Source organism: Camelina sativa, chromosome 4, assembly GCF_030686135.1.
Source record: "Camelina sativa cultivar CO46 ecotype springtype chromosome 4, ASM3068613v1".
Classification (NCBI taxonomy): domain Eukaryota; kingdom Viridiplantae; phylum Streptophyta; class Magnoliopsida; order Brassicales; family Brassicaceae; genus Camelina; species Camelina sativa.
The window spans coordinates 17,960,308-17,979,110 of NC_141883.1; the positions used below are offsets into that span (position 1 = coordinate 17,960,308).

Below are 18,803 nucleotides of genomic sequence, written 5' to 3' on the forward strand. Positions count from 1 at the left end.
GAGAGCGAGCTGAACATATACTCCTCCAGCCATAGGAGGGAGAGTATGACCTAATCGGATCCATAGGATGCGTATTCCTATAATATCTACTTTTAAAAACCCTGGCAAACAGTGAGTCTGGAACATCAATCAGACGCCACAATTGCTTAGCCAATAACGCCGAGTTAAAGTCATCCACATTTCTAAATCCAAGTCCACCCAATTGTTTGCTAACACACAATTTCTCCCATGGTAGCCAATGCATGCCCCTCGACTGTCCATTAGTGCTCCACCAAAAATTTGCAACTGCACTGGTAAGTTTGGATGTAATTGTTTTCGGTAACCGAAAACATGACATCACAAACGTGGGAACAGCAGTAGCAACAGATTTGATCATCACCTCCCTTCCTCCTTTGGAAAGAAAATTTGCTGTCCAACCATTCGTCCGACTCTGAATCCGTTCTCGGACGAAAGAGAAAACCTTGGTTTTAGCCCCACCCAAACTTTCAGGTAAACCTAGGTATGACCCCATACCACCCAAAGTTGGGATCCCGAGAACATCCTGCAACTCTGCCGTTGTCTGGTCATCAATCTTATGACCAAACTGGACCGAGGACTTTGAAAAATTTATTTGTTGTCCCGAAACAGACTCATACTGATGCAAGATATCTAGAATAACCCGGCATTGATCTCTGTCCGCCATACAGAAAAATAGACTATCATCAGCAAACAACAAATGTGATATTGGCGGGCATTTGTTCGCCACCTTTATCCCTGTAATAAGCTTATTCCTCTCTGCTTTCTGTATATTTGCAATTAGAACCTCTGTACATAAAATGAACAAATAAGGGGATAAAGGATCCCCCTGTCGTAATCCTCTCTGCGGGACTATCAAACCATTCGGCTGTCCATTGATTAAAACTTTATACTCAACCGAGGAGACACAAAACATTATCCATGAGACCCAAGACTCTGCAAAACCCATTTTCTGCAACAAAGCTGCCACAAAATCCCACTCAACCCTATCATATACCTTACTCATGTCCGTTTTTATGGCCATAAATCTCCCTTTACATGACGGATTTGTACGTAAACCATGAAACATCTCTTGAGCAATAAGGATATTGTCTGAGATCAACCTACCTGGAACAAAAACTGATTGAGTTTCAGAGATAAGACCAGGTAAAACCTTCTTAAGCCGCTGACACAATATCTTAGAAATAATCTTATAACCAACGGTACACAAACTAATCGGACGTAGTTCTGCCATACGAGTTGGCTTGGTCACCTTTGGAATAAGACAAATATGAGTGCGATTGAGATCCTTATCAAAGACTCCCTCCACAAAAAACCGATTAACCAAACCAACAAGGTCCGTCTTAACGATACTCCATGCTTTTTGGTAAAACAAAGCTGTCATCCCGTCTGGACCAGGGGCTTTATCCGGGTGCATCATAAACATAGCTGACTTGACTTCAGCCTCCGTTGCAGGGCCGGTGAGCTGCTCATTATCCTCCGCCATAATCACCGAATTAACCTCCCTTAGGGCCTCCTCAAAATTATCCGGATTTGTGGAGGTAAATAATTCGTCAAAATACGATACCGCAGTATTACAAATATCCACATCCTCGGTCGACCAGATGTCATCCTTAGAGAACAAACCAGTGATCCGATTACGAGCTCTGCGCTGCTTTGTTAAGGCATGAAAATATGCGGAATTTGTGTCCCCTAGCCGCATCCAATTATTCCGACTCTTCTGATACCAATATATCTCCTCATCCCCATACGCCTGGCGTAAACGATTTTGTAACTCCGAAATTTGAGATGGGGGTATCGAGTCATCAGCCAACGCCACCTCTAATTGTCGTTTCAAATCCTCAATGAGTTCCGTACCAAATGGGACTTGGGATTTGCGCCACTAAGAGATCGCCTCTCGACAATTCACAATTTTCTGCACAACATTACCTGATTCCTGGTCCACACCCCCGCCCCAGCCCGAAGAGATTGCATCCATCAGTCCCGCCTTACCAATTCAACGGCGATCAAACTAAAGCTCCGTTTTCCACGCGGTTTTTTGGCCCCAATATTAACCACTAGAGGCTTATGATCAGATGCTATCATTGGCAAATACTCAGTCACAGTGTCCGGGAACAAATCATGCCAATCCTCATTCCCTAAGGCCCGATCCAGCCGACAACGAATAGGCTTTTTATCACGCCAACCCCTCTAGGACAAACAATCACCAAGATAAGGGAACTCCAAAAATCCACAATCCTGAATCATTCCGTTGAAAGAAAGAAAGGATGAAGGATGCCGTAACTTCCCACCCCGCTTTTCATGGTTCCATGTTCGCTCATTAAAATCACCCACCACGAACCAAGGTGTGGACCGAGTAGAACTAATTCTTAAAAGACGTTCCCACACCAAATCTCTATTCTTGGGGACTGGATCACCATAAACGAAGGTTAAATGAATTGTCCTTCCTTTGAAAACCGCTTCAATGTCAATTAATCGGTTAGACTCAAATAAAATTGTAACCTGAAAGACATCCTGATTATAAAAAAGAGCCATACCACCACTACAACCAATAGGATCAATTGTTCTTAAATTCTTATATCCAAAATGACCAACAAACTTTTCCAAAATACAGGTAGGTTGTTTGGTTTCCATGAGGAATAAAAAATCAGGCCTATGTTTAATCCATAAATCCCGAAGATTACCAATTGTGGCCTTGTTACCCAGGCTTGGACAATTCTAACTCACAATATTCATGTAACAAAAATGATGTTGTGGGGATTAAAAACCCCAAGGTCACCTCCTCCCACCCTCGAGGAGATGAAAAAAAACAAAAGTCATACCAAGCCAAAATAGAACCAACACGTAATTAAACCATCGGCACCAGAAAGCTTTACCAAACCAGTTTCTTAACATGCGTAAGTGATCAAAACCCTTTAGTATCGAGTAAAATAAGAGCAGGCCCAATAGAAGCCCAACACTCGATTCCCATCGCAATACCGTAACCCAATATAGAAAGAAACGATGATTGTCCAGAAAGTTAAGTAAGAAATTAGAGAAGAAGATACACCAACATAAGGGCCAACAAGGATATATTATGACTTGTAGAACAAGGATACATCGGGTACAACCCAAAAAAGCAGAAATCAAAATCACAATGAAATCCAAAAACAAGTGACTAAAGCCATACGGAACACTCGTTGGTAACTTATTCCAGAGAAACAAAATATGAAAAACCAAAAAGAATAGAACCAGATAACCAGCGTCATCGTCACCTTGTCTCCCGATACTTATTAAACACATCAATCAGCCGCTGAGTTTGGAGGCTTCCCTCCTTGGTGAGAACCGAGTTTCCCATTCAGTCCAACACCCTTTGCGACAACCTTCTTTCGCGGAGATGATAAGGAAAATAGATTCCTCTTCTTGGTGCTAGCACCTGGAAGAGCCCCTTTTTGCTTGACCACTTTGGCTCGTGGAGGTTGCACTATTCCTTCTGCTTCTACACCCTGTAACTTATCCTCAAAGGCCCCCTCCACAACATCACTAACCGTGCCATCAACCGCTTGATCAGAATGAACCACCTCTATCGCCACACCTTCGTCCTCCATGATATATCCATAAAACCCAAAGTAGTGTCTTCCCTGGTGAGAAACGCTGGACCCAGCAAGTCATTAAGATCAGCAGAGAACAACTCCTCTTGCTGCGTCAGTTCCATGGATCCTGAAACTGGAACACTCAGTTCACCATCACTGGGGAATAAATTTGTACACACCCTCTTATGAGCACCCTGTGCAAGAGCCGACACTGGCACCACTGGTGGATCACCCGTAGCCACAGCCTCCTCCAAATTTGGCCCCAAGAAATCATCAAACATCTTCTGCTCTTCAGCAGTAAAGTTGAGCCCCACATCACCTGTACCACCCTGGACTTGACCATCCCCTGAAATGGGGACCTGAGAGGTTGGAACGGAAGGAGGAACCACAGACGTATTCTTCTTCACGAACCTCTCATCGGCATGAGAACCCCGTTTATTCTTTCTCCTCTTACCACTGAAACCCTGAGCAGGCCGATGATTAACGGCCTGAGAACCAGCACCACGCCCATTCCCATTAGCAGGACCTTGGTGAAGCACCCCTGAACTATCACCACTCAACCTTGACCCAGTGCCTGTAGATGCACCATTCACCATTGCACCCTTATAGCTCTGGAGCTTGTCCTCAGACCGTGGTTCAGAGCCATCCTCCAACCTCTGTTTCCCTTTATCACCAAAAAGGGGACAACGAGATACATCATGACAAAGACTATAGCATCTTCGACAGTACCCAAATAAACGCTCATATCGCAGAGATATTGTCGTCCCTTCACCATTGTGAAACTCGATCCTAGCATCAAAGATTAGAGGCTTGAAACCATCCAACAAGATCTTCACCCGACCATTGTCCAAATCGACTTCCTCCACCTCTCCCAAGTCAGCACCAATAGTGCGGAAGGTCTCATCTGCCCAAAAATGCAGAGGAACTCCCATCACACGAACCCAGAACTTGATGACGTAAGGATACCTCAGATCCACCACTGGCTCCCATCTGACGAAAGAAAGCATCCAATGGTCAAAATGATAGGGCTCCATCTTCAACACCTCCGGAATATCAGACTCTTGCTCAAAGTCAAACTGAAACCGTCCCAACCCCAGATCAGCCCCAACGACCCTCTCCTCCATCTTCCATATCCTCAGCAACATAAACAAAAACGCCTTCATATCTTGCATCACTGGGTTCATACATCTACCAATCAAGGTTTTAGCAATAAAAGTTTCAGTTTATTTGAATAGAATATACATGCAATATATGATATATAGTTTAATTATTTTTTCTATATAAAACATTATCATTTCATATAAATCAAAGTCCAGACACAATTAAAGACTTTAAGAACCTAATAAAGTAGTTTCTGTTTTTTTATTTTATTTTATGAAAAATGTATTAGTCTAATAATCTATTGTTAGACTCACTTAGTTATATATGTATGTGACACTGCAAACCTACGATTTATTATTTTGATTTTTTCTTAATTGAAACATTTTAAATCCTTTTAAGCTATCACCATAAATATATATATATATATATATATATATGCATAACTAACACCACAAAATAAATTTTATGAAAATATATATCACAATGATTTTGAAATATGACTACAACTACAAAAAATATATGGCATATGGCATGTAACATACAATATAACTTAATTGCACTAAATATATTATCATGAAAAGAAAATTTGATATTTTTACTTTATTTAAATTCATACTACGTAGTTTTTAAATTTTGTTGTACCTCGAAATAACAAAATAATAATATGTTAATTTATAATATTTCTTTTCAAAATAGAATAGCGATTATGTAAGAACTCACACGTAATGTGGGCTAACACCTAGTGTTTCTAAATAACAATCTTTTGAGTCACTATTTTTTAAAAATATAAGAGAATATACATGCAATCTTCTGAGTCAATGACACCTAGTTATTAGTTCTATGATTTTAATGGATTTGAAAATCCAAACAAAAATCATCTGTTATTCAATCATTGAATTTAAAATACGTATCAAAATTATGTGTTATTAGTTATATGATTTATAAATATTTGTTAAAATCCCATGTTATTCATTTAATGATTTGTTTTTGGATTTCAAAATCCACATTATGTTTTAAATGGATTTGAAAGTGTAAAATAGAAGGATTCAAATCCAAGAATAAAACATGTTATTTCAAAATCTATGTGCTTTAATTTTTAAAATTTACAATTTCATATGAATTTAGAAATCACCTCTCCAATAACAGAATATTTCAATGAATCTCTTGTAGTTATTATTTGATGGAAGACTTCGTTTAGTATTTAGAATTTTTTCCAACCATGTCTTCGTTTGTAACTGAAACTTCGAAATCTTAGAAGCCACACACACTCAAAATTATAACATACAAAACGTAAATATTATGAATGCATATGGGAAGAAGTATATATCTTTATATATATACGTAAGTTAAAGAAACAGAAGTTTTTGAAGAGAGAGAAATTGATCAAATTATGAAACTTTGTGGGGGTGTTAGTTTGAAGTGCTTTAAGTGACTACCAATTTAGCCCATGTTAATTTATTAATTCATTGTATGAAAATCGCCATTAGCCATTGCTCCTCTGACGTGGACTCTTGCCAGTTGCCAAGCCAAAATGCCAACAAGTCACTATAAATTTTAATTGTCAACTCACATTTTTTTCCGTAAATTTTCATCTAAATTTAAACAAATCCAACATCCTAAAAAACTTTCTTATAAATCCAACATCCTAAAAAACTTTCTTATAAATTTCTTATATATCTACCTTCTGGTGGAAGTCGAATAATAAGGCTCGTGGCATGCACTGGGTAGCTTGGGATAAAATGTGTAAAGATAAATATGAAGGGGGTATAGGTTTCCGAGCTCTTGAACAATTTAATGATGCAATGCTGGCAAAACAGTACTGGTGTCTTATCCATTATCCGAATTCCCTAATGGCTCGAGTAATGCGTGGTAGGTACTTCAGGAACAAACACCCTCTTTCGGCTAAAAAACCATATAACCCTTCCTTTGCTTGGCGGAGTATCTACTCAACTAAGGTATTAGTGGAGCAGGGTGCGAGATGGGCGGTAGGCGCTGGCTGCTCCATCTCAGAGTGGCGGGATCCGTGGTTACCGGATACTCGTCCAAGACCAGCTAATGGTCGAGGTCGACTATTGCTTCCAAGTTTGATGGTTAATCATTTAATTAATCCATCTACGAAGGATTGGTATTTACCTATTCTGGAGGAGTTTTTTGATCCGGAGGATATTCCGATTATTCGGAGTATTGCGGTCAGCAAAGTTTTTAAACCAGACTCTTTAGTTTGGCATTTTACTAAATCAGGGAAGTACTCCATGAAGTCTGGTTATTGGTTAGCACGGGAATTAATCTCGGAAGTGGAAATTGGACCTACGTGCATGGCTCTTCGCGCTCATGCGTGGAAACTTGAGGTTCCCTCCAAGGTTCAACATTTTTTCTGGCAGGTCGCTTCTGGAACTCTTCTTGTATTGGAACGGCTTGCACACCGTGGCGTCCGATGTGATATTCAATGTAAGCGGTGTGGTATGGAATCGGAAACCATTAACCACGCTCTTTTTAAATGTCCGCGATCAATGAGTATTTGGGAGTTGTCTCCTTTATCACTAGAAGCCGAAGGTTTTCCATATGCATCAATCTATGCGAATCTGGATTTTATTTATTGGCGAGCGGCAGGGCAGTCCGGGATTGCTGATATTTCTATTTATCTCCCTTGGATACTTTGGTCGATATGGAAAGATAGGAATAAAAAGGTTTTTCAGGGTTTAGAGGCAGAACCGACAGAGATTTTAAATCAGGCAACAAATGACAGATTATTGTGGGCTGAGGCCAAATCTCTCTCTGATAGTTTTTTAAATCCCCAGGCTTCTTTGGAAATTAGGGAGCCGTATATCCATTGTCAATTTGATGGTTCATGGAAAAATTCGGATGTTTTACAGGGTTTGGGGTGGTGGTTTTGTGATGGGGATGATTCAACGATTCTTTTGGGAGCTCGGAGTCAGCGACGTGGCCTTACCCCCTTACATGCGGAACTACAAGCCTTGCTCTGGGCCATGGAGTCTATTTTGGAGGCAAGAGTGGATTGTCAAGCTTTTGAGACGGATTGTGCAGAGCTTATCGCGATGGTGCAGAAGCCCGACGATTGGCCAGCCTTTACGATTTTACTGGAGGACTTCTCTATTCTCAGATCTTCTTTCCCTTTCTTCACTCTGGACAGGATCCCTCATGAGTCTAACGCAAGAGCAGATTGTTTAGCCCAGTCTTCAAGGACCTTAGTTTCTGAAATTTATTTTGTAAACTTTTTCTTTCTGGTTTGGGCGACCAATCTCGGAGTTCTCTTTTAATTTTAAATGTGTGGTTGATAAAAAAAAAAAAAAAAAAAAAAACTTTCTTATGTTCATGACTTTTTACTAGTGGAGAATAACTTAGGTTAACACAATAAGTGCGGATACATGACCAATCAGGATCAGAAGAATCAAAATCCTACACGAAAAAATCAATTATTGGAAACATATACAATTCAAGGTAAAAACATTTATTTCACATGATGTTCAATGTCGTTGCGCTACATAAGATTGGTTCACTAATCACTCCAATCAGATCGTCGATCTCTCCCATGTCTGCGCTTCATTTGTAAGCTGGTTTGTGTCGTTGCCCATCTGTTGTCCTATCAGAGTTGACAGTCCAGTCCCTGTATTAGGCACTATCATCAAAACAGTTAACTTTTTCACATCTCTAAGCTAGGTAGAATTAGCCATGACCAAAAGTTCATGAATGGATCAAAATATAATCAAATTATACCAAACACATCAAGAGACTTCATATATAATATACCTGTAGACGTAGGCATAGCCAAGGCTTGCAGCTTAGCTTTGCGACGATTCGCTAAGATTATAGCGATGAACACATATGCACCAAGAACAAATGCTGCCGCAGATACCACACCGATTATTATTGGCAGTTTACTGCTCTTGTCATTAGTTGATCCACCTGATCCGAGATCAAATATAAATTTTGTAAATTACATAATAAGCATAAATAAGTGTTTAATTTGTTATTTCGGCATAATTTCGCATGTTATGATCACTGTGAGCTTTCATCAAATTAATAAAGAAAACAAGTTAAAAATGAATTAAAAAATCTAAATACTAACCTGAGCTCACTCCATTGCTCCCTCCAGTTCCTTCTTTGCTAGTTCCACCGGAGCCTTAATTAACACATTAAAAAAACAAACGTACATCACATTACATAAGTGACTATATAATCCAAGTTTTTGTTTTTTGGCAATTCTTGATTATACACAAATATAGACTAATCACAAAAAAAATTGCATTTCACAAAACTAACCAGATCCACTGCCCCCAGATCCTCCTCCTCCTCCTCCGCTTCCACCTGATCCTGATCCGCTTCCGCCTTCGCTTGTACCCTTACTTATCACATAAAGCTCGGCAGCATTTATCATGGGCGGTAAAAGCGCACTAGCGGTGGAGTGGAGCACCAGTAGGGTGCTTGAGCTGGCCAACACATCTCTCACGACCACTTGCGTAGTTTTTCCAAACACAGGCACAACTGGACCCTTTCCAACTTGCTTACCACCAAAGAAAATGTTGAACGATCGTACACTCGACTGGAGAGGCTCCGAGAAATACATAGCCAAGTAAACCGGAACTCCTTCTGAAGGAAGAGTGGGGTCGACTAATGCTAAGCCTTCCCCGGTCCAAGAATTGCGGAGGACAGACTCAGGCGGCTTGTTTGATGCACCAGATGTATCGATCGTTACAGCCGTGGACGGTATTCCTGTGACCAATAAGTTTATCTCGGTCGGAAGCCAAAACCTACCTTGAAGATCCGATCTAGCAAAAATAATAATAATAATAACAATTCGATGATGGTTGTAGTTGAAACTTGGCATTTATGTTTGTGTTGAGGTAACATAGTTCAAAAATTTTGATTTCATTAACAATTAAGTGATTTACCAAATTTTCTGACTTAAACGCTAGAAATTGCTGTTTCATTTAAAATAAATAATACACATTTTAATCTTGAACACCAAAACTAAATATACTAAGTGATAGGATATCGATGGTTACCTTAGAACTTCTGTTGCACCATACGCACGTCGTTGTTGGTAAAATAAACCTTCACCAGGACCGAGCTCATCATACATGCCAGCGGCCAAATCGACAACTTCAATGGATGATACAAAAGGGTTCGATGAGGAAGACGTACGCACAAAGCAAACGCTGGTTTCTCCGCTGGCCGGAGAAAATATCAGCTCTAAAATGTACGGTTCAAATGCCGAGGATATCGATACAATGCCTCGGTGTTTCCCTTCAAACACTACGCTGAAGGTTGGAGTTGAGGACTCCCCGTCGTAGTTCCCGTAGTAATACATCGTTCTCACAAGAACTTTTCCACCTTTTGTAACCGGAATGGCGGAGTAGCAATTGGTGTCGCCAGTAGGAAAGTACCGGAGTGTGGTGAGAGATTTCTCGACCGTGGTGGACGAAATGGTGGCCGAATCTCCGGATGTGATGAAGTCGTTGTCTCCGACCCATTTTAGGTTGTTGTTGTCTACGCCCGGCAATGACGTTCCACAGTCTATGTTTACGCCTGTAATAATTCATTGTGCATGCATGAATCATTGATGGTTATGATAGCTAAGCATTAAAGATAGAAGTCTTTTTTTTTTGTTCCTAAAATTAGTTTTAGTCATCCAACTTTACCCCCAGTTAATGTTGCATACTATTACTGACATAATGCATCGTATAATTCAAAATATTTACCCCCATTTGATAAATACGATATCTTGAACAATTGTTATGTATCCATTTAGTTGCTATGAGTTTCCATTGTGGATCATGTGATTTTACTACAGTAAACAAAAGTCATTTGACTCGATCCACATGATTAATGGACACTTTTTTAACTCTTGATGTGTGATGGCTTTTGGTAAAACCCCATTATAGGCCGGAATGAATTTTCTGACCAACCAGAGGACAAGAAAAGTCATTTGCTAACATTTTTGTATGCATCCTCGTCACATAGAAAACACTAAGAAAAAACTTCAAAAATTTGAAAAAAAACCTATAAACAGAATCCCTTAATTATGTGAATCCATCCGGACCAAGATGCTAGTTTACGGCCAAATCCAAGACTCTTCCTGCGGCTACTAAGCTTATCTGATAGCCGTAAAGAAAGAAAATTTGAATTACGTGCTAATCAAAAATACTTACTGGCTAGAGAGAGGGTTATGGTGCAAAGAAAGAAGATAAGAAAAAGCAAGTCAGCAGCCATGGCCGGAGCTACTTTTTCAACTAATGTTCTATACAAAATTAATACAGACACCCGAATATATATACATCATCTGTGCATAAATTGTTATATGTATCTAGTTGAGCTGTCTATTAGTATTTAAAACCAAGTTGAAATCTACCAAACAATATAAAATATGAGAACAAATTCATTGAGTTGGTTCTTCAAGAACGGCCAATTACAAAATATTCCAACATGCATTTGATTTTTTTTTTAATTCCTGTTCATGCTACCATGTAAGAAAATTTAGTTTCAATGTAATATAGAAATCTTTGTGACAAAAAAAAAAAAAAAAAAAATGTAATATAGAAATCTTAGTTTTAATATTTGACACTGAATAAAATTATATGCAATTTGAGGTCTTATTTTACCAAAAATAAAATAAAAATAAAAATAATAACAACTTGAAGCCTTGTGGTTAGTTGACTTGTGTGATCGCTAATGTGAGCACTGAGCAGGAAAGCGCAAATCAATTAACTCCTTGATCATATATTCTATAGCAACTTATTTCCAACATTTTTTTTTGACTTCTCTAGTCGCATGCTTCTTCTATCATGTGGTGTTGACGTGTTGTGTACGGTGTACCTATCCAAAACGTTCCATCAAGCAACTTCCGGTGATTCAGTTTCACCTCATAGTCTCCAATTCATCGAGGAGTTCAGTCAGAATCTTGACAACTTCAAAATCTGGTCCCATTAGCTCGAACGAACCAGCGCTATCAAAATCAGACTGATAAAACTCTCTATATTTCTCCCTTTAGATGGATTGTCCCTTCTGTCTGACTTTGCAATTTAGTATCTTTTGAATGATGTGAGTCTATTCAGAGCCACATACTGTGCAAATGGAACATATAATCATATCGTAAAGAGCAAAGCTCTCCACCTTGATCCGCAATTATCATAAACCAGTTTGGACTCTTCTCCGTACTTCCCCGTAAGGGTCTCTCTCTCAACTGAGGTGTATCAAGTACAGTTGCACCATAAAAGATAAAGAAGAACTTGATTATAAAGAATAACTCTCTTCATTTATGTTTAGAAAATCTCTCTCTCAAAATTAAACAATTCTTAAGCTCTTTCTTAATCTCATATCAATGTCACAACTCAACACTTGATATATATAGAGGTTTTCTTATTCCTTTTCCTACTAGAACATAGAACTAGATAACTCCTAATTCTATTTGAACTTATCTTGAGTCTCTCTCTTATCCTTATCTCTCCTTTGCAAGGATATCTTGGACTCTAAGCTTTAAAGCTTATCCTACAATCTTCCCCTTAAGCTTTGAATTACCCTTTGTTAAGTCATGAACTCCAAGCAAGTTCCTCATTTCAACAAACTGAACTCTCGCCAATGCCTTATTTAATACATCAGCCTTTTGATCAGCTCCAGGAATGTGATCAACATAAATGAGCTCCCTCTCAACACACTCACGGATAAAATGATACCGTTTGTGAATGTGTTTGCTCCTACCGTGAAAAACAGGGTTCCTCGCGAGTGCGATCGCTGCTTTGTTGTCAGCATACAACATGATCTGCTTACTCTTCCAACCTGTGATTTCACTTAAGAGGTCCTAGAGCCATATTGCCTGCTTAGCTCTTCCGTTGCTGCCATAAACTCGGCTTCACAAGATGACAGTGCGACTGTGTCCTGTTTCTGCGAACACGAAGTAGTACATGACCAGTCGTACTCCTTCCATCATCTTGATCGACATTGTGACTGCTGTCACTGAATCCTATGATCTCCTTCAAGCCTCCTCGCTTGTACTTCAATCCATATGATGTTGTTCCTCTTAGATATCTTAGTATTTGCTTCATAACTTCTCCGTGTGACTTGCGTGGACTCTGCATATATATGCTTGTTATACCTACTGTAAACGCCAGGTCAGGACGCGTATGCAACAAGTACCTCAAACAGCCAACATTTCTTCGATATCGGGTAGGATCTATCTCTGTTTTTTCTGAAGATGTATTGGTATGTCTGAAGTAGTGTATGTGTGATACAAGACGTGATACAAGATTTCTGTTGTTTTATGTTTGTGAAAAGTTTCTAGAAGGTTTGAGAAGGCAATATTGAAGGACGATTTGAGGATGAATTGAATAGGAAAATTACTATTTCTTTGGTTAATTAAATTGGAGTTTTACAAGGAAAAGGAAAATAGCAAAAAGGAAAAAGGCATTTTCTTATGAAATTTTGGAAATCTTCTCCTATGGTGATTAGGAAGTCTTGATGGGTATATAAGGAGGTGTTGGGCACGTCCTAGAGAAGGAAGAGAGCTGAGGCATAAAGGTTAGAACCCTAGAGAACTCTCAGTTTGTGTGCGGCTTAGTTTCGCGGTTTGGTGCTTGTGTTGTTCAAGCTTCTTTGTTCGTCAGTGTGACGTGTGTGTGAAGGTTGTTCAAGAGAGTTGAAGATCTGAAGTCTAGGCTCAGGGGGAGTTTAGCCCAAAGTTAGGTTATCTTGGTTTAAATCTAGGCTTGGTGTTAGTCTAGTTAAGGGTAGAGAATTATCCTTAAGATTTCATGTTATAGAACGGAGCGGTGAATTAAGAGGGTTGTGCTTGATTTACGCGTTTGTGAATAGGTTGTATTTGCTTTCTTGTTCTAGTGGAATCGAAATCTGGACGTGGTCCCGAGGAGTAGCAAAAACCGAACCTCGTTAACAAAGCTCTTGTGTTATTTACTTTCTGCACTTTATTATTTGCACCTCATCCGCATTTAGAGGTGGTATCAGAGCGGGTTCTTGATAGAGATTTAGTCTCGTTTCGGGTAGATCAAGGGTGAGGGTAGTTCAGGAAGTAAGGCAAAGCTTTGAATCTGTTGTGATGAATTCATACAGAGAAGGCTCGTCTATGTCAAGACCACCGTTGCTTGATTCAACGAATTACAGATATTGGAAGATTCGTCTGCAAGCGTTTATTAGTAACCTTGATGAAGATTGTTGGAATTCGATTGAGCTTGGTTGGGAGCCTCCTAAAGTTGTGGATGATAAAGGATTTGAGAGTCTTAAGCCAAGAGATAAGTGGACTGCTGCAGAGAAAAAGCTTTCAAGTTGTAATTCAACGGCCAAGACAACGATTTACAATGCCATTGATTCAAGTCACTTCAAGTTAATTTCTCAATGTGTATTAGCTCAGAAAGCGTGGAAGTCATTGGAGAATATGTTTGAAGGTACTTCAACTGTTAAGAGAACAAAGCTGGATATGTTGGTATCACAATTTGAGAATCTAAGGATGGAAGAAAAAGAATCGGTGGCTGAGTTCAGTGCCAAGTTATGTGATATATCTAATGAGGCTTTTGCTCTTGGAAAGCAGTACAAAGACAAAAATCTTGTGAAGAAGCTGAAGCGGTCATTACCTGCAAAATTTGAGTCAAAAATTTCTGCAGTTGAAGAAGCTCATAATTTAGATGAGATGACTTTTGATGAGTTTGTTGGGATTCTTAAAGCTTTTGAATTAAGAAAAGCATATGAAGCTGAAGGAGTAAAGAAGAAAGATGATCAAGTTAAGGAAGCAATAAAGAAGGAAGATGACATTGGAGTAGCTCTTAAGGTATCATCTTGTGAAGATTCAATGGCTATGTTATCAAGACAATTTGCGAAATTTCTGAAGCGTAAGGGCGAAGAGAAGAAAAGTAGAATGGGTGAAGAGATGAAGACTTCATCAAAGAATGTTCAATGTTTTGAATGCAAAAGATACGGTCATGTACGGTCTGATTGTGCCAATCTACAAAAGCATAAAAAGAAGGCTATGAATGTTGTTACTAGTGATTCTGAAACTGATTCAGATGAAGAAGAAGAACTGAAGAATTTTGTGGCGTTTACAACTTTAGAATATAGTTCTGAATCAGTGTCTGCATCAGTGTCTGCAACTGCATCTCAACACGAATTTGATAATGATAGTGATGTAGAGGATATGAGTTATGAAGAACTTGGTACAAGCTATGAGAAATTGTATGCACATTGGCTTAAGGTAGTTGAAGAAAATTCAGTTTTGATTAAGAAGCTCGAGTTAGAGGCTAAAGTCGTTGAAGCAGAGAAACATGCAACAGAGAAGGGAGAAGAAGCATTACAAGCTAAAGTGCAACTTGAAAAAACTCAAAAGAATTTGAGAATGCTTAATAATGGTACAAAAAAGTTGGATCACATTCTGAGTATTGGCAAGACTGATAAGTGTGGCCTTGGATATGAAGGAAAAATTTCAAAATCGGATATGGTGTTTGTTTCAAGTAAAAAAATCACGTCTGTATCAGGAACTGTGCCAGAGACTGCTTCAAAGACTGCTTCAGAGACTGTATTTTTGAAAGAGCATGGTAAAAGAATTTCTGAATTGCAGAATGCACCTAGACAAGTGTTTCGGCCTGTTTTCCATCATTGTGGTGTTGTTGGGCATATTAGGCCAAGATGTTTTAGATTATTGAAAGAGAGGAGCCGCATGGAGAATGCTTTTGATGTAAGGTTTTGTGGTCCTACATGTTATCATTGTGGAGTTCAAGGACATCTTAAGAGGAATTGATTCAGATTCATTCGAGAGTTTAATCATGGAGGTCTTAGGCGCAACAAGATTTGGGTTAGAAAAGATGAGTTTTATGGAGGTGGTGTACTAGGCTATCAACCGCGTATTGCAAAGCGGGAAGAATTTTCCAGTCAGTTTTGACCATGTTGTGACTCATTCAGGGGGGAGAATGAAGATGTGTTTGGTGATGTTGTTTAGGATTTTAAACTGATGAGTTCACAAGCATATTCAAAAAGGGGGAGAATGATGATGTATTGGTCTGTCTGAAGTAGTGTATGTGTGATACAAGACGTGATACATGATTTCTGTTGTTTTATGTTTGTGAAAAGTTTCTAGAAGGTTTGAGAAGGCAATATTGAAGGACGATTTGAGGATGAATTGAATAGGAAAATTACTATTTCTTTGGTTAATTAAATTGGAGTTTTACAAGGAAAAGGAAAATAGCAAAAAGGAAAAAGGCATTTTCTTATGAAATTTTGGAAATCTTCTCCTATGGTGATTAGGAAGTCTTGATGGGTATATAAGGAGGTGTTGGGCACGTCCTAGAGAAGGAAGAGAGCTGAGGCATAAAGGTTAGAACCCTAGAGAACTCTCAGTTTGTGTGCGGCTTAGTTTCGCGGTTTGGTGCTTGTGTTGTTCAAGCTTCTTTGTTCGTCAGTGTGACGTGTGTGTGAAGGTTGTTCAAGAGAGTTGAAGATCTGAAGTCTAGGCTCAGGGGGAGTTTAGCCCAAAGTTAGGTTATCTTGGTTTAAATCTAGGCTTGGTGTTAGTCTAGTTAAGGGTAGAGAATTATCCTTAAGATTTCATGTTATAGAACGGAGCGGTGAATTAAGAGGGTTGTGCTTGATTTACGCGTTTGCGAATAGGTTGTATTTGCTTTCTTGTTCTAGTGGAATCGAAATCTGGATGTGGTCCCGGGGAGTAGCAAAAACCGAACCTCGTTAACAAAACTCTTGTGTTATTTACTTTCTGCACTTTATTATTTGCACCTCATCTGCATTTACATCTTCAAGAGCTTTGGAAACCTGCAAACCAAACTCCATTGGAATTAAAGTTGGATTACAGCTCGCTAATCCTGCTTCTATCAAGATCCTACGTGCATAGCCTTCTTGTTTGATAGTGATTATGTCTTCCTCTTGATTCACTTTAATGCCAAGATAGTAAATAAGTTTGCCGAGATCAGTCATCTCAAACTTTGCAGACATTCCTTCCTTGCATTCCTTTATGTTCTTGAGGTTGTTGCCAGTAACAAGTAGATCATCTACGTATACTGCAACTAAAAGCAAGTCTCCTTCTTTTGACTTTCAATACACTGAAGTTTCTTTAACACACCTCTTGAAGCCCATCTCCTTCAAGATTTGGTCTAGCTTTGTGTTCCAAGCTCGTGGAGCTTGTCTCAGTCCATACAAAGCTTTCGATAACTTGTAAACTTTGTGTTCTTCACCCTTAATCTCGAAACCTTCTGGTTGATCAACATAAACGTCTTCTTTTAACTCTCCGTGCAAGAATGCAGTTTTCACATCCAAGTGATGGATCTCCCATCCATCTGATGCAGCTAAGGCAATTAGCAACCATATAGTCTCTATATGAGCCACTGGAGCGAAAGATTCTCGAAAGTCTATGCCACTCTCCTGTACATAGCCTTCTGTAACCAATCTTGCCTTATGCTTACTTATAGAACCATCTGCATTTCTTTTAATTTTGAAAACCCACTTAAATCCTATTACCTTCACATCTCTTGGTTTATCAACTAGTGTCCAAGCCTTGTTTTTATTGATGGAGTCTATCTCTTCTTTGTAGGCAAATCTCCAAACTTGTTTGCCTTTAGCATCTTTGTATGAACATGGTTCATCATTGATCAGAAACAGAAGTATCTCACTCTCTATTGTCGATAAAAGCACATAATCCTCTAGATGCTTTGGTCTCTGGGTTTGTCGTGTAGTTCTGCATAGGGGTTGCTGCTGTTGAGTTTCTTGAGTGACAATCACCTCATTGTCGTCTCTATTTTCTTGAGATGATATACTCTCTGTTTCATCTTCTCCTGGATCTTCGATATCATTGTTTGTCACAATCGGACCTTCCACTACAAGAAAATCGTGTATTTGTAGAATAAGAAGATAGTGTTTTAACGCTTTATGCTATGTTAAATAAACGTGAAATTATAGATAGCGTTTATTTATAAGTAGACACTATAAATGCATCGGTCAAACTTAAAAATTTTGACGCGGAAAGTTTTTGGATTTCGCGGGTATCAATTAATAGCATATCTCATAAAAAATGCTATTGAAATGGAAAGCGGGAATTCTTTTTTTTATGCCCGCCATTTGGAAAAAAAAAAAGAAAAAAAAAGGAATAGATCTAGAATTTTCTCTCGACTCAGTCACTTCCAAACGCCTCACCTTCTCACTCGTCTCACCTTCTCCATTTTTTTTCATTCTCTAATTTCTCAGTTTTCAATCTCTAATCTCACTTGTCGATTTCTAAGGGATTCGTTTGGCCTCACTCGGAGCCTCACTCGTCGGATTTCTCATTCGTTTGGTTTCACTCGGAGCCTCACTCGAAGCCTCACTCGTTGGATTTCTCAGTTTTCCATCTCTAATCTGTCAAGCCTCACTCGAACCCTCACTCGTCGATTTCTGAAAACCGAAGGTGATTCGTTTCTTTTGTTTAATCGAATCGTTTATCAAATCGTTATCACTGTTTGGTATTCTTATCAAACCGAGGGTGATTCGTTTCTTTTGTTCTTTTGCATGCAGATTTCAGGATTCGTTTGAGTTTAAGGTACTGTAAATTTGCATTTTCGTTCTTAATATTGGTCTAAATTTGCGTTATGTGTGGGAATATAGATCTAATTAGCGTTTTTCTTTTCAATTTTATAGAGAATTTTTTAAGTTCGCAAAGACTTAGATCTTTTCGTCTGGTGAGTAATTATTTAGGAGTTTAAGTTTTTATTAAGTTCTTGTTCTCTTCGATATGTGTTTTTGATTGATATGGTTTGATAACCCTGTGTTTGTGGTCGATTCAACATTGTGTTCGTGGTCGAGTTTTGGTGGTTTTGTAAGATGGACAAGTCTTGGGTCTGGCTTCTAAGGTATGAACTTGTCTTTTTTTCTTTCTGTTATATGTTTTTCCTTTTCTAAGAATTAACCTTTGAAATTTTTTTCACTTGAAGGGCCAACCTTGAGTTTCAGACTAGGGCAACTAATTTTGTGCATTCATCTGCAATGAGATTAGGTAATCCTAGTGACATGTTCTGTCCCAGTATAGATTGCCGCAATATGTGCCATCAGCCGATAGCTACAGTGTTGGATCATTTAGTGATTAGGGGTATGGATCAGAAATACAAGAGAAATTCATGT

General features: G+C 38.9%; 2 protein-coding genes across 4 annotated transcripts; both read right to left on the minus strand.

Annotated features, from left to right (window-relative positions):
• Positions 1-3,296: 3,296 nt before the first annotated feature.
• On the minus strand, positions 3,297-4,771 carry LOC147945917 (uncharacterized). The gene is made up of 2 exons (XM_087509409.1): positions 3,767-4,771; positions 3,297-3,635 (listed from the first exon to the last, which is right to left on the minus strand). The coding sequence occupies exons 1-2, from the start codon at positions 4,769-4,771 to the stop codon at positions 3,297-3,299; spliced, it is 1,344 nt and encodes a 447-aa protein (XP_087365535.1).
• Positions 4,772-7,995: 3,224 nt separating this feature from the next.
• Positions 7,996-10,966, minus strand: LOC104780439 (uncharacterized protein At1g24485-like). Of its 3 annotated transcripts, none has more exons than XR_015596159.1 (6): positions 10,859-10,960; positions 9,713-10,235; positions 8,961-9,475; positions 8,776-8,829; positions 8,457-8,612; positions 7,996-8,325 (listed from the first exon to the last, which is right to left on the minus strand). XR_015596159.1 is itself a non-coding variant. In XM_087509074.1 (6 exons), exons 1-6 carry the CDS (start codon positions 10,917-10,919, stop codon positions 8,219-8,221), a joined length of 1,407 nt encoding a protein of 468 aa, XP_087365200.1. In that variant the 5' UTR covers positions 10,920-10,966; the 3' UTR covers positions 7,996-8,218. The 3 variants fall into 3 exon arrangements, 2 of the variants coding, with proteins under 2 accessions (XP_087365200.1, XP_087365201.1); XM_087509074.1 differs by having other exon boundaries at positions 8,970-9,475; positions 10,859-10,966; XM_087509075.1 differs by having other exon boundaries at positions 7,996-8,313; positions 8,970-9,475; positions 10,859-10,965.
• Between the last annotated feature and the right edge of the window lie 7,837 nt (positions 10,967-18,803).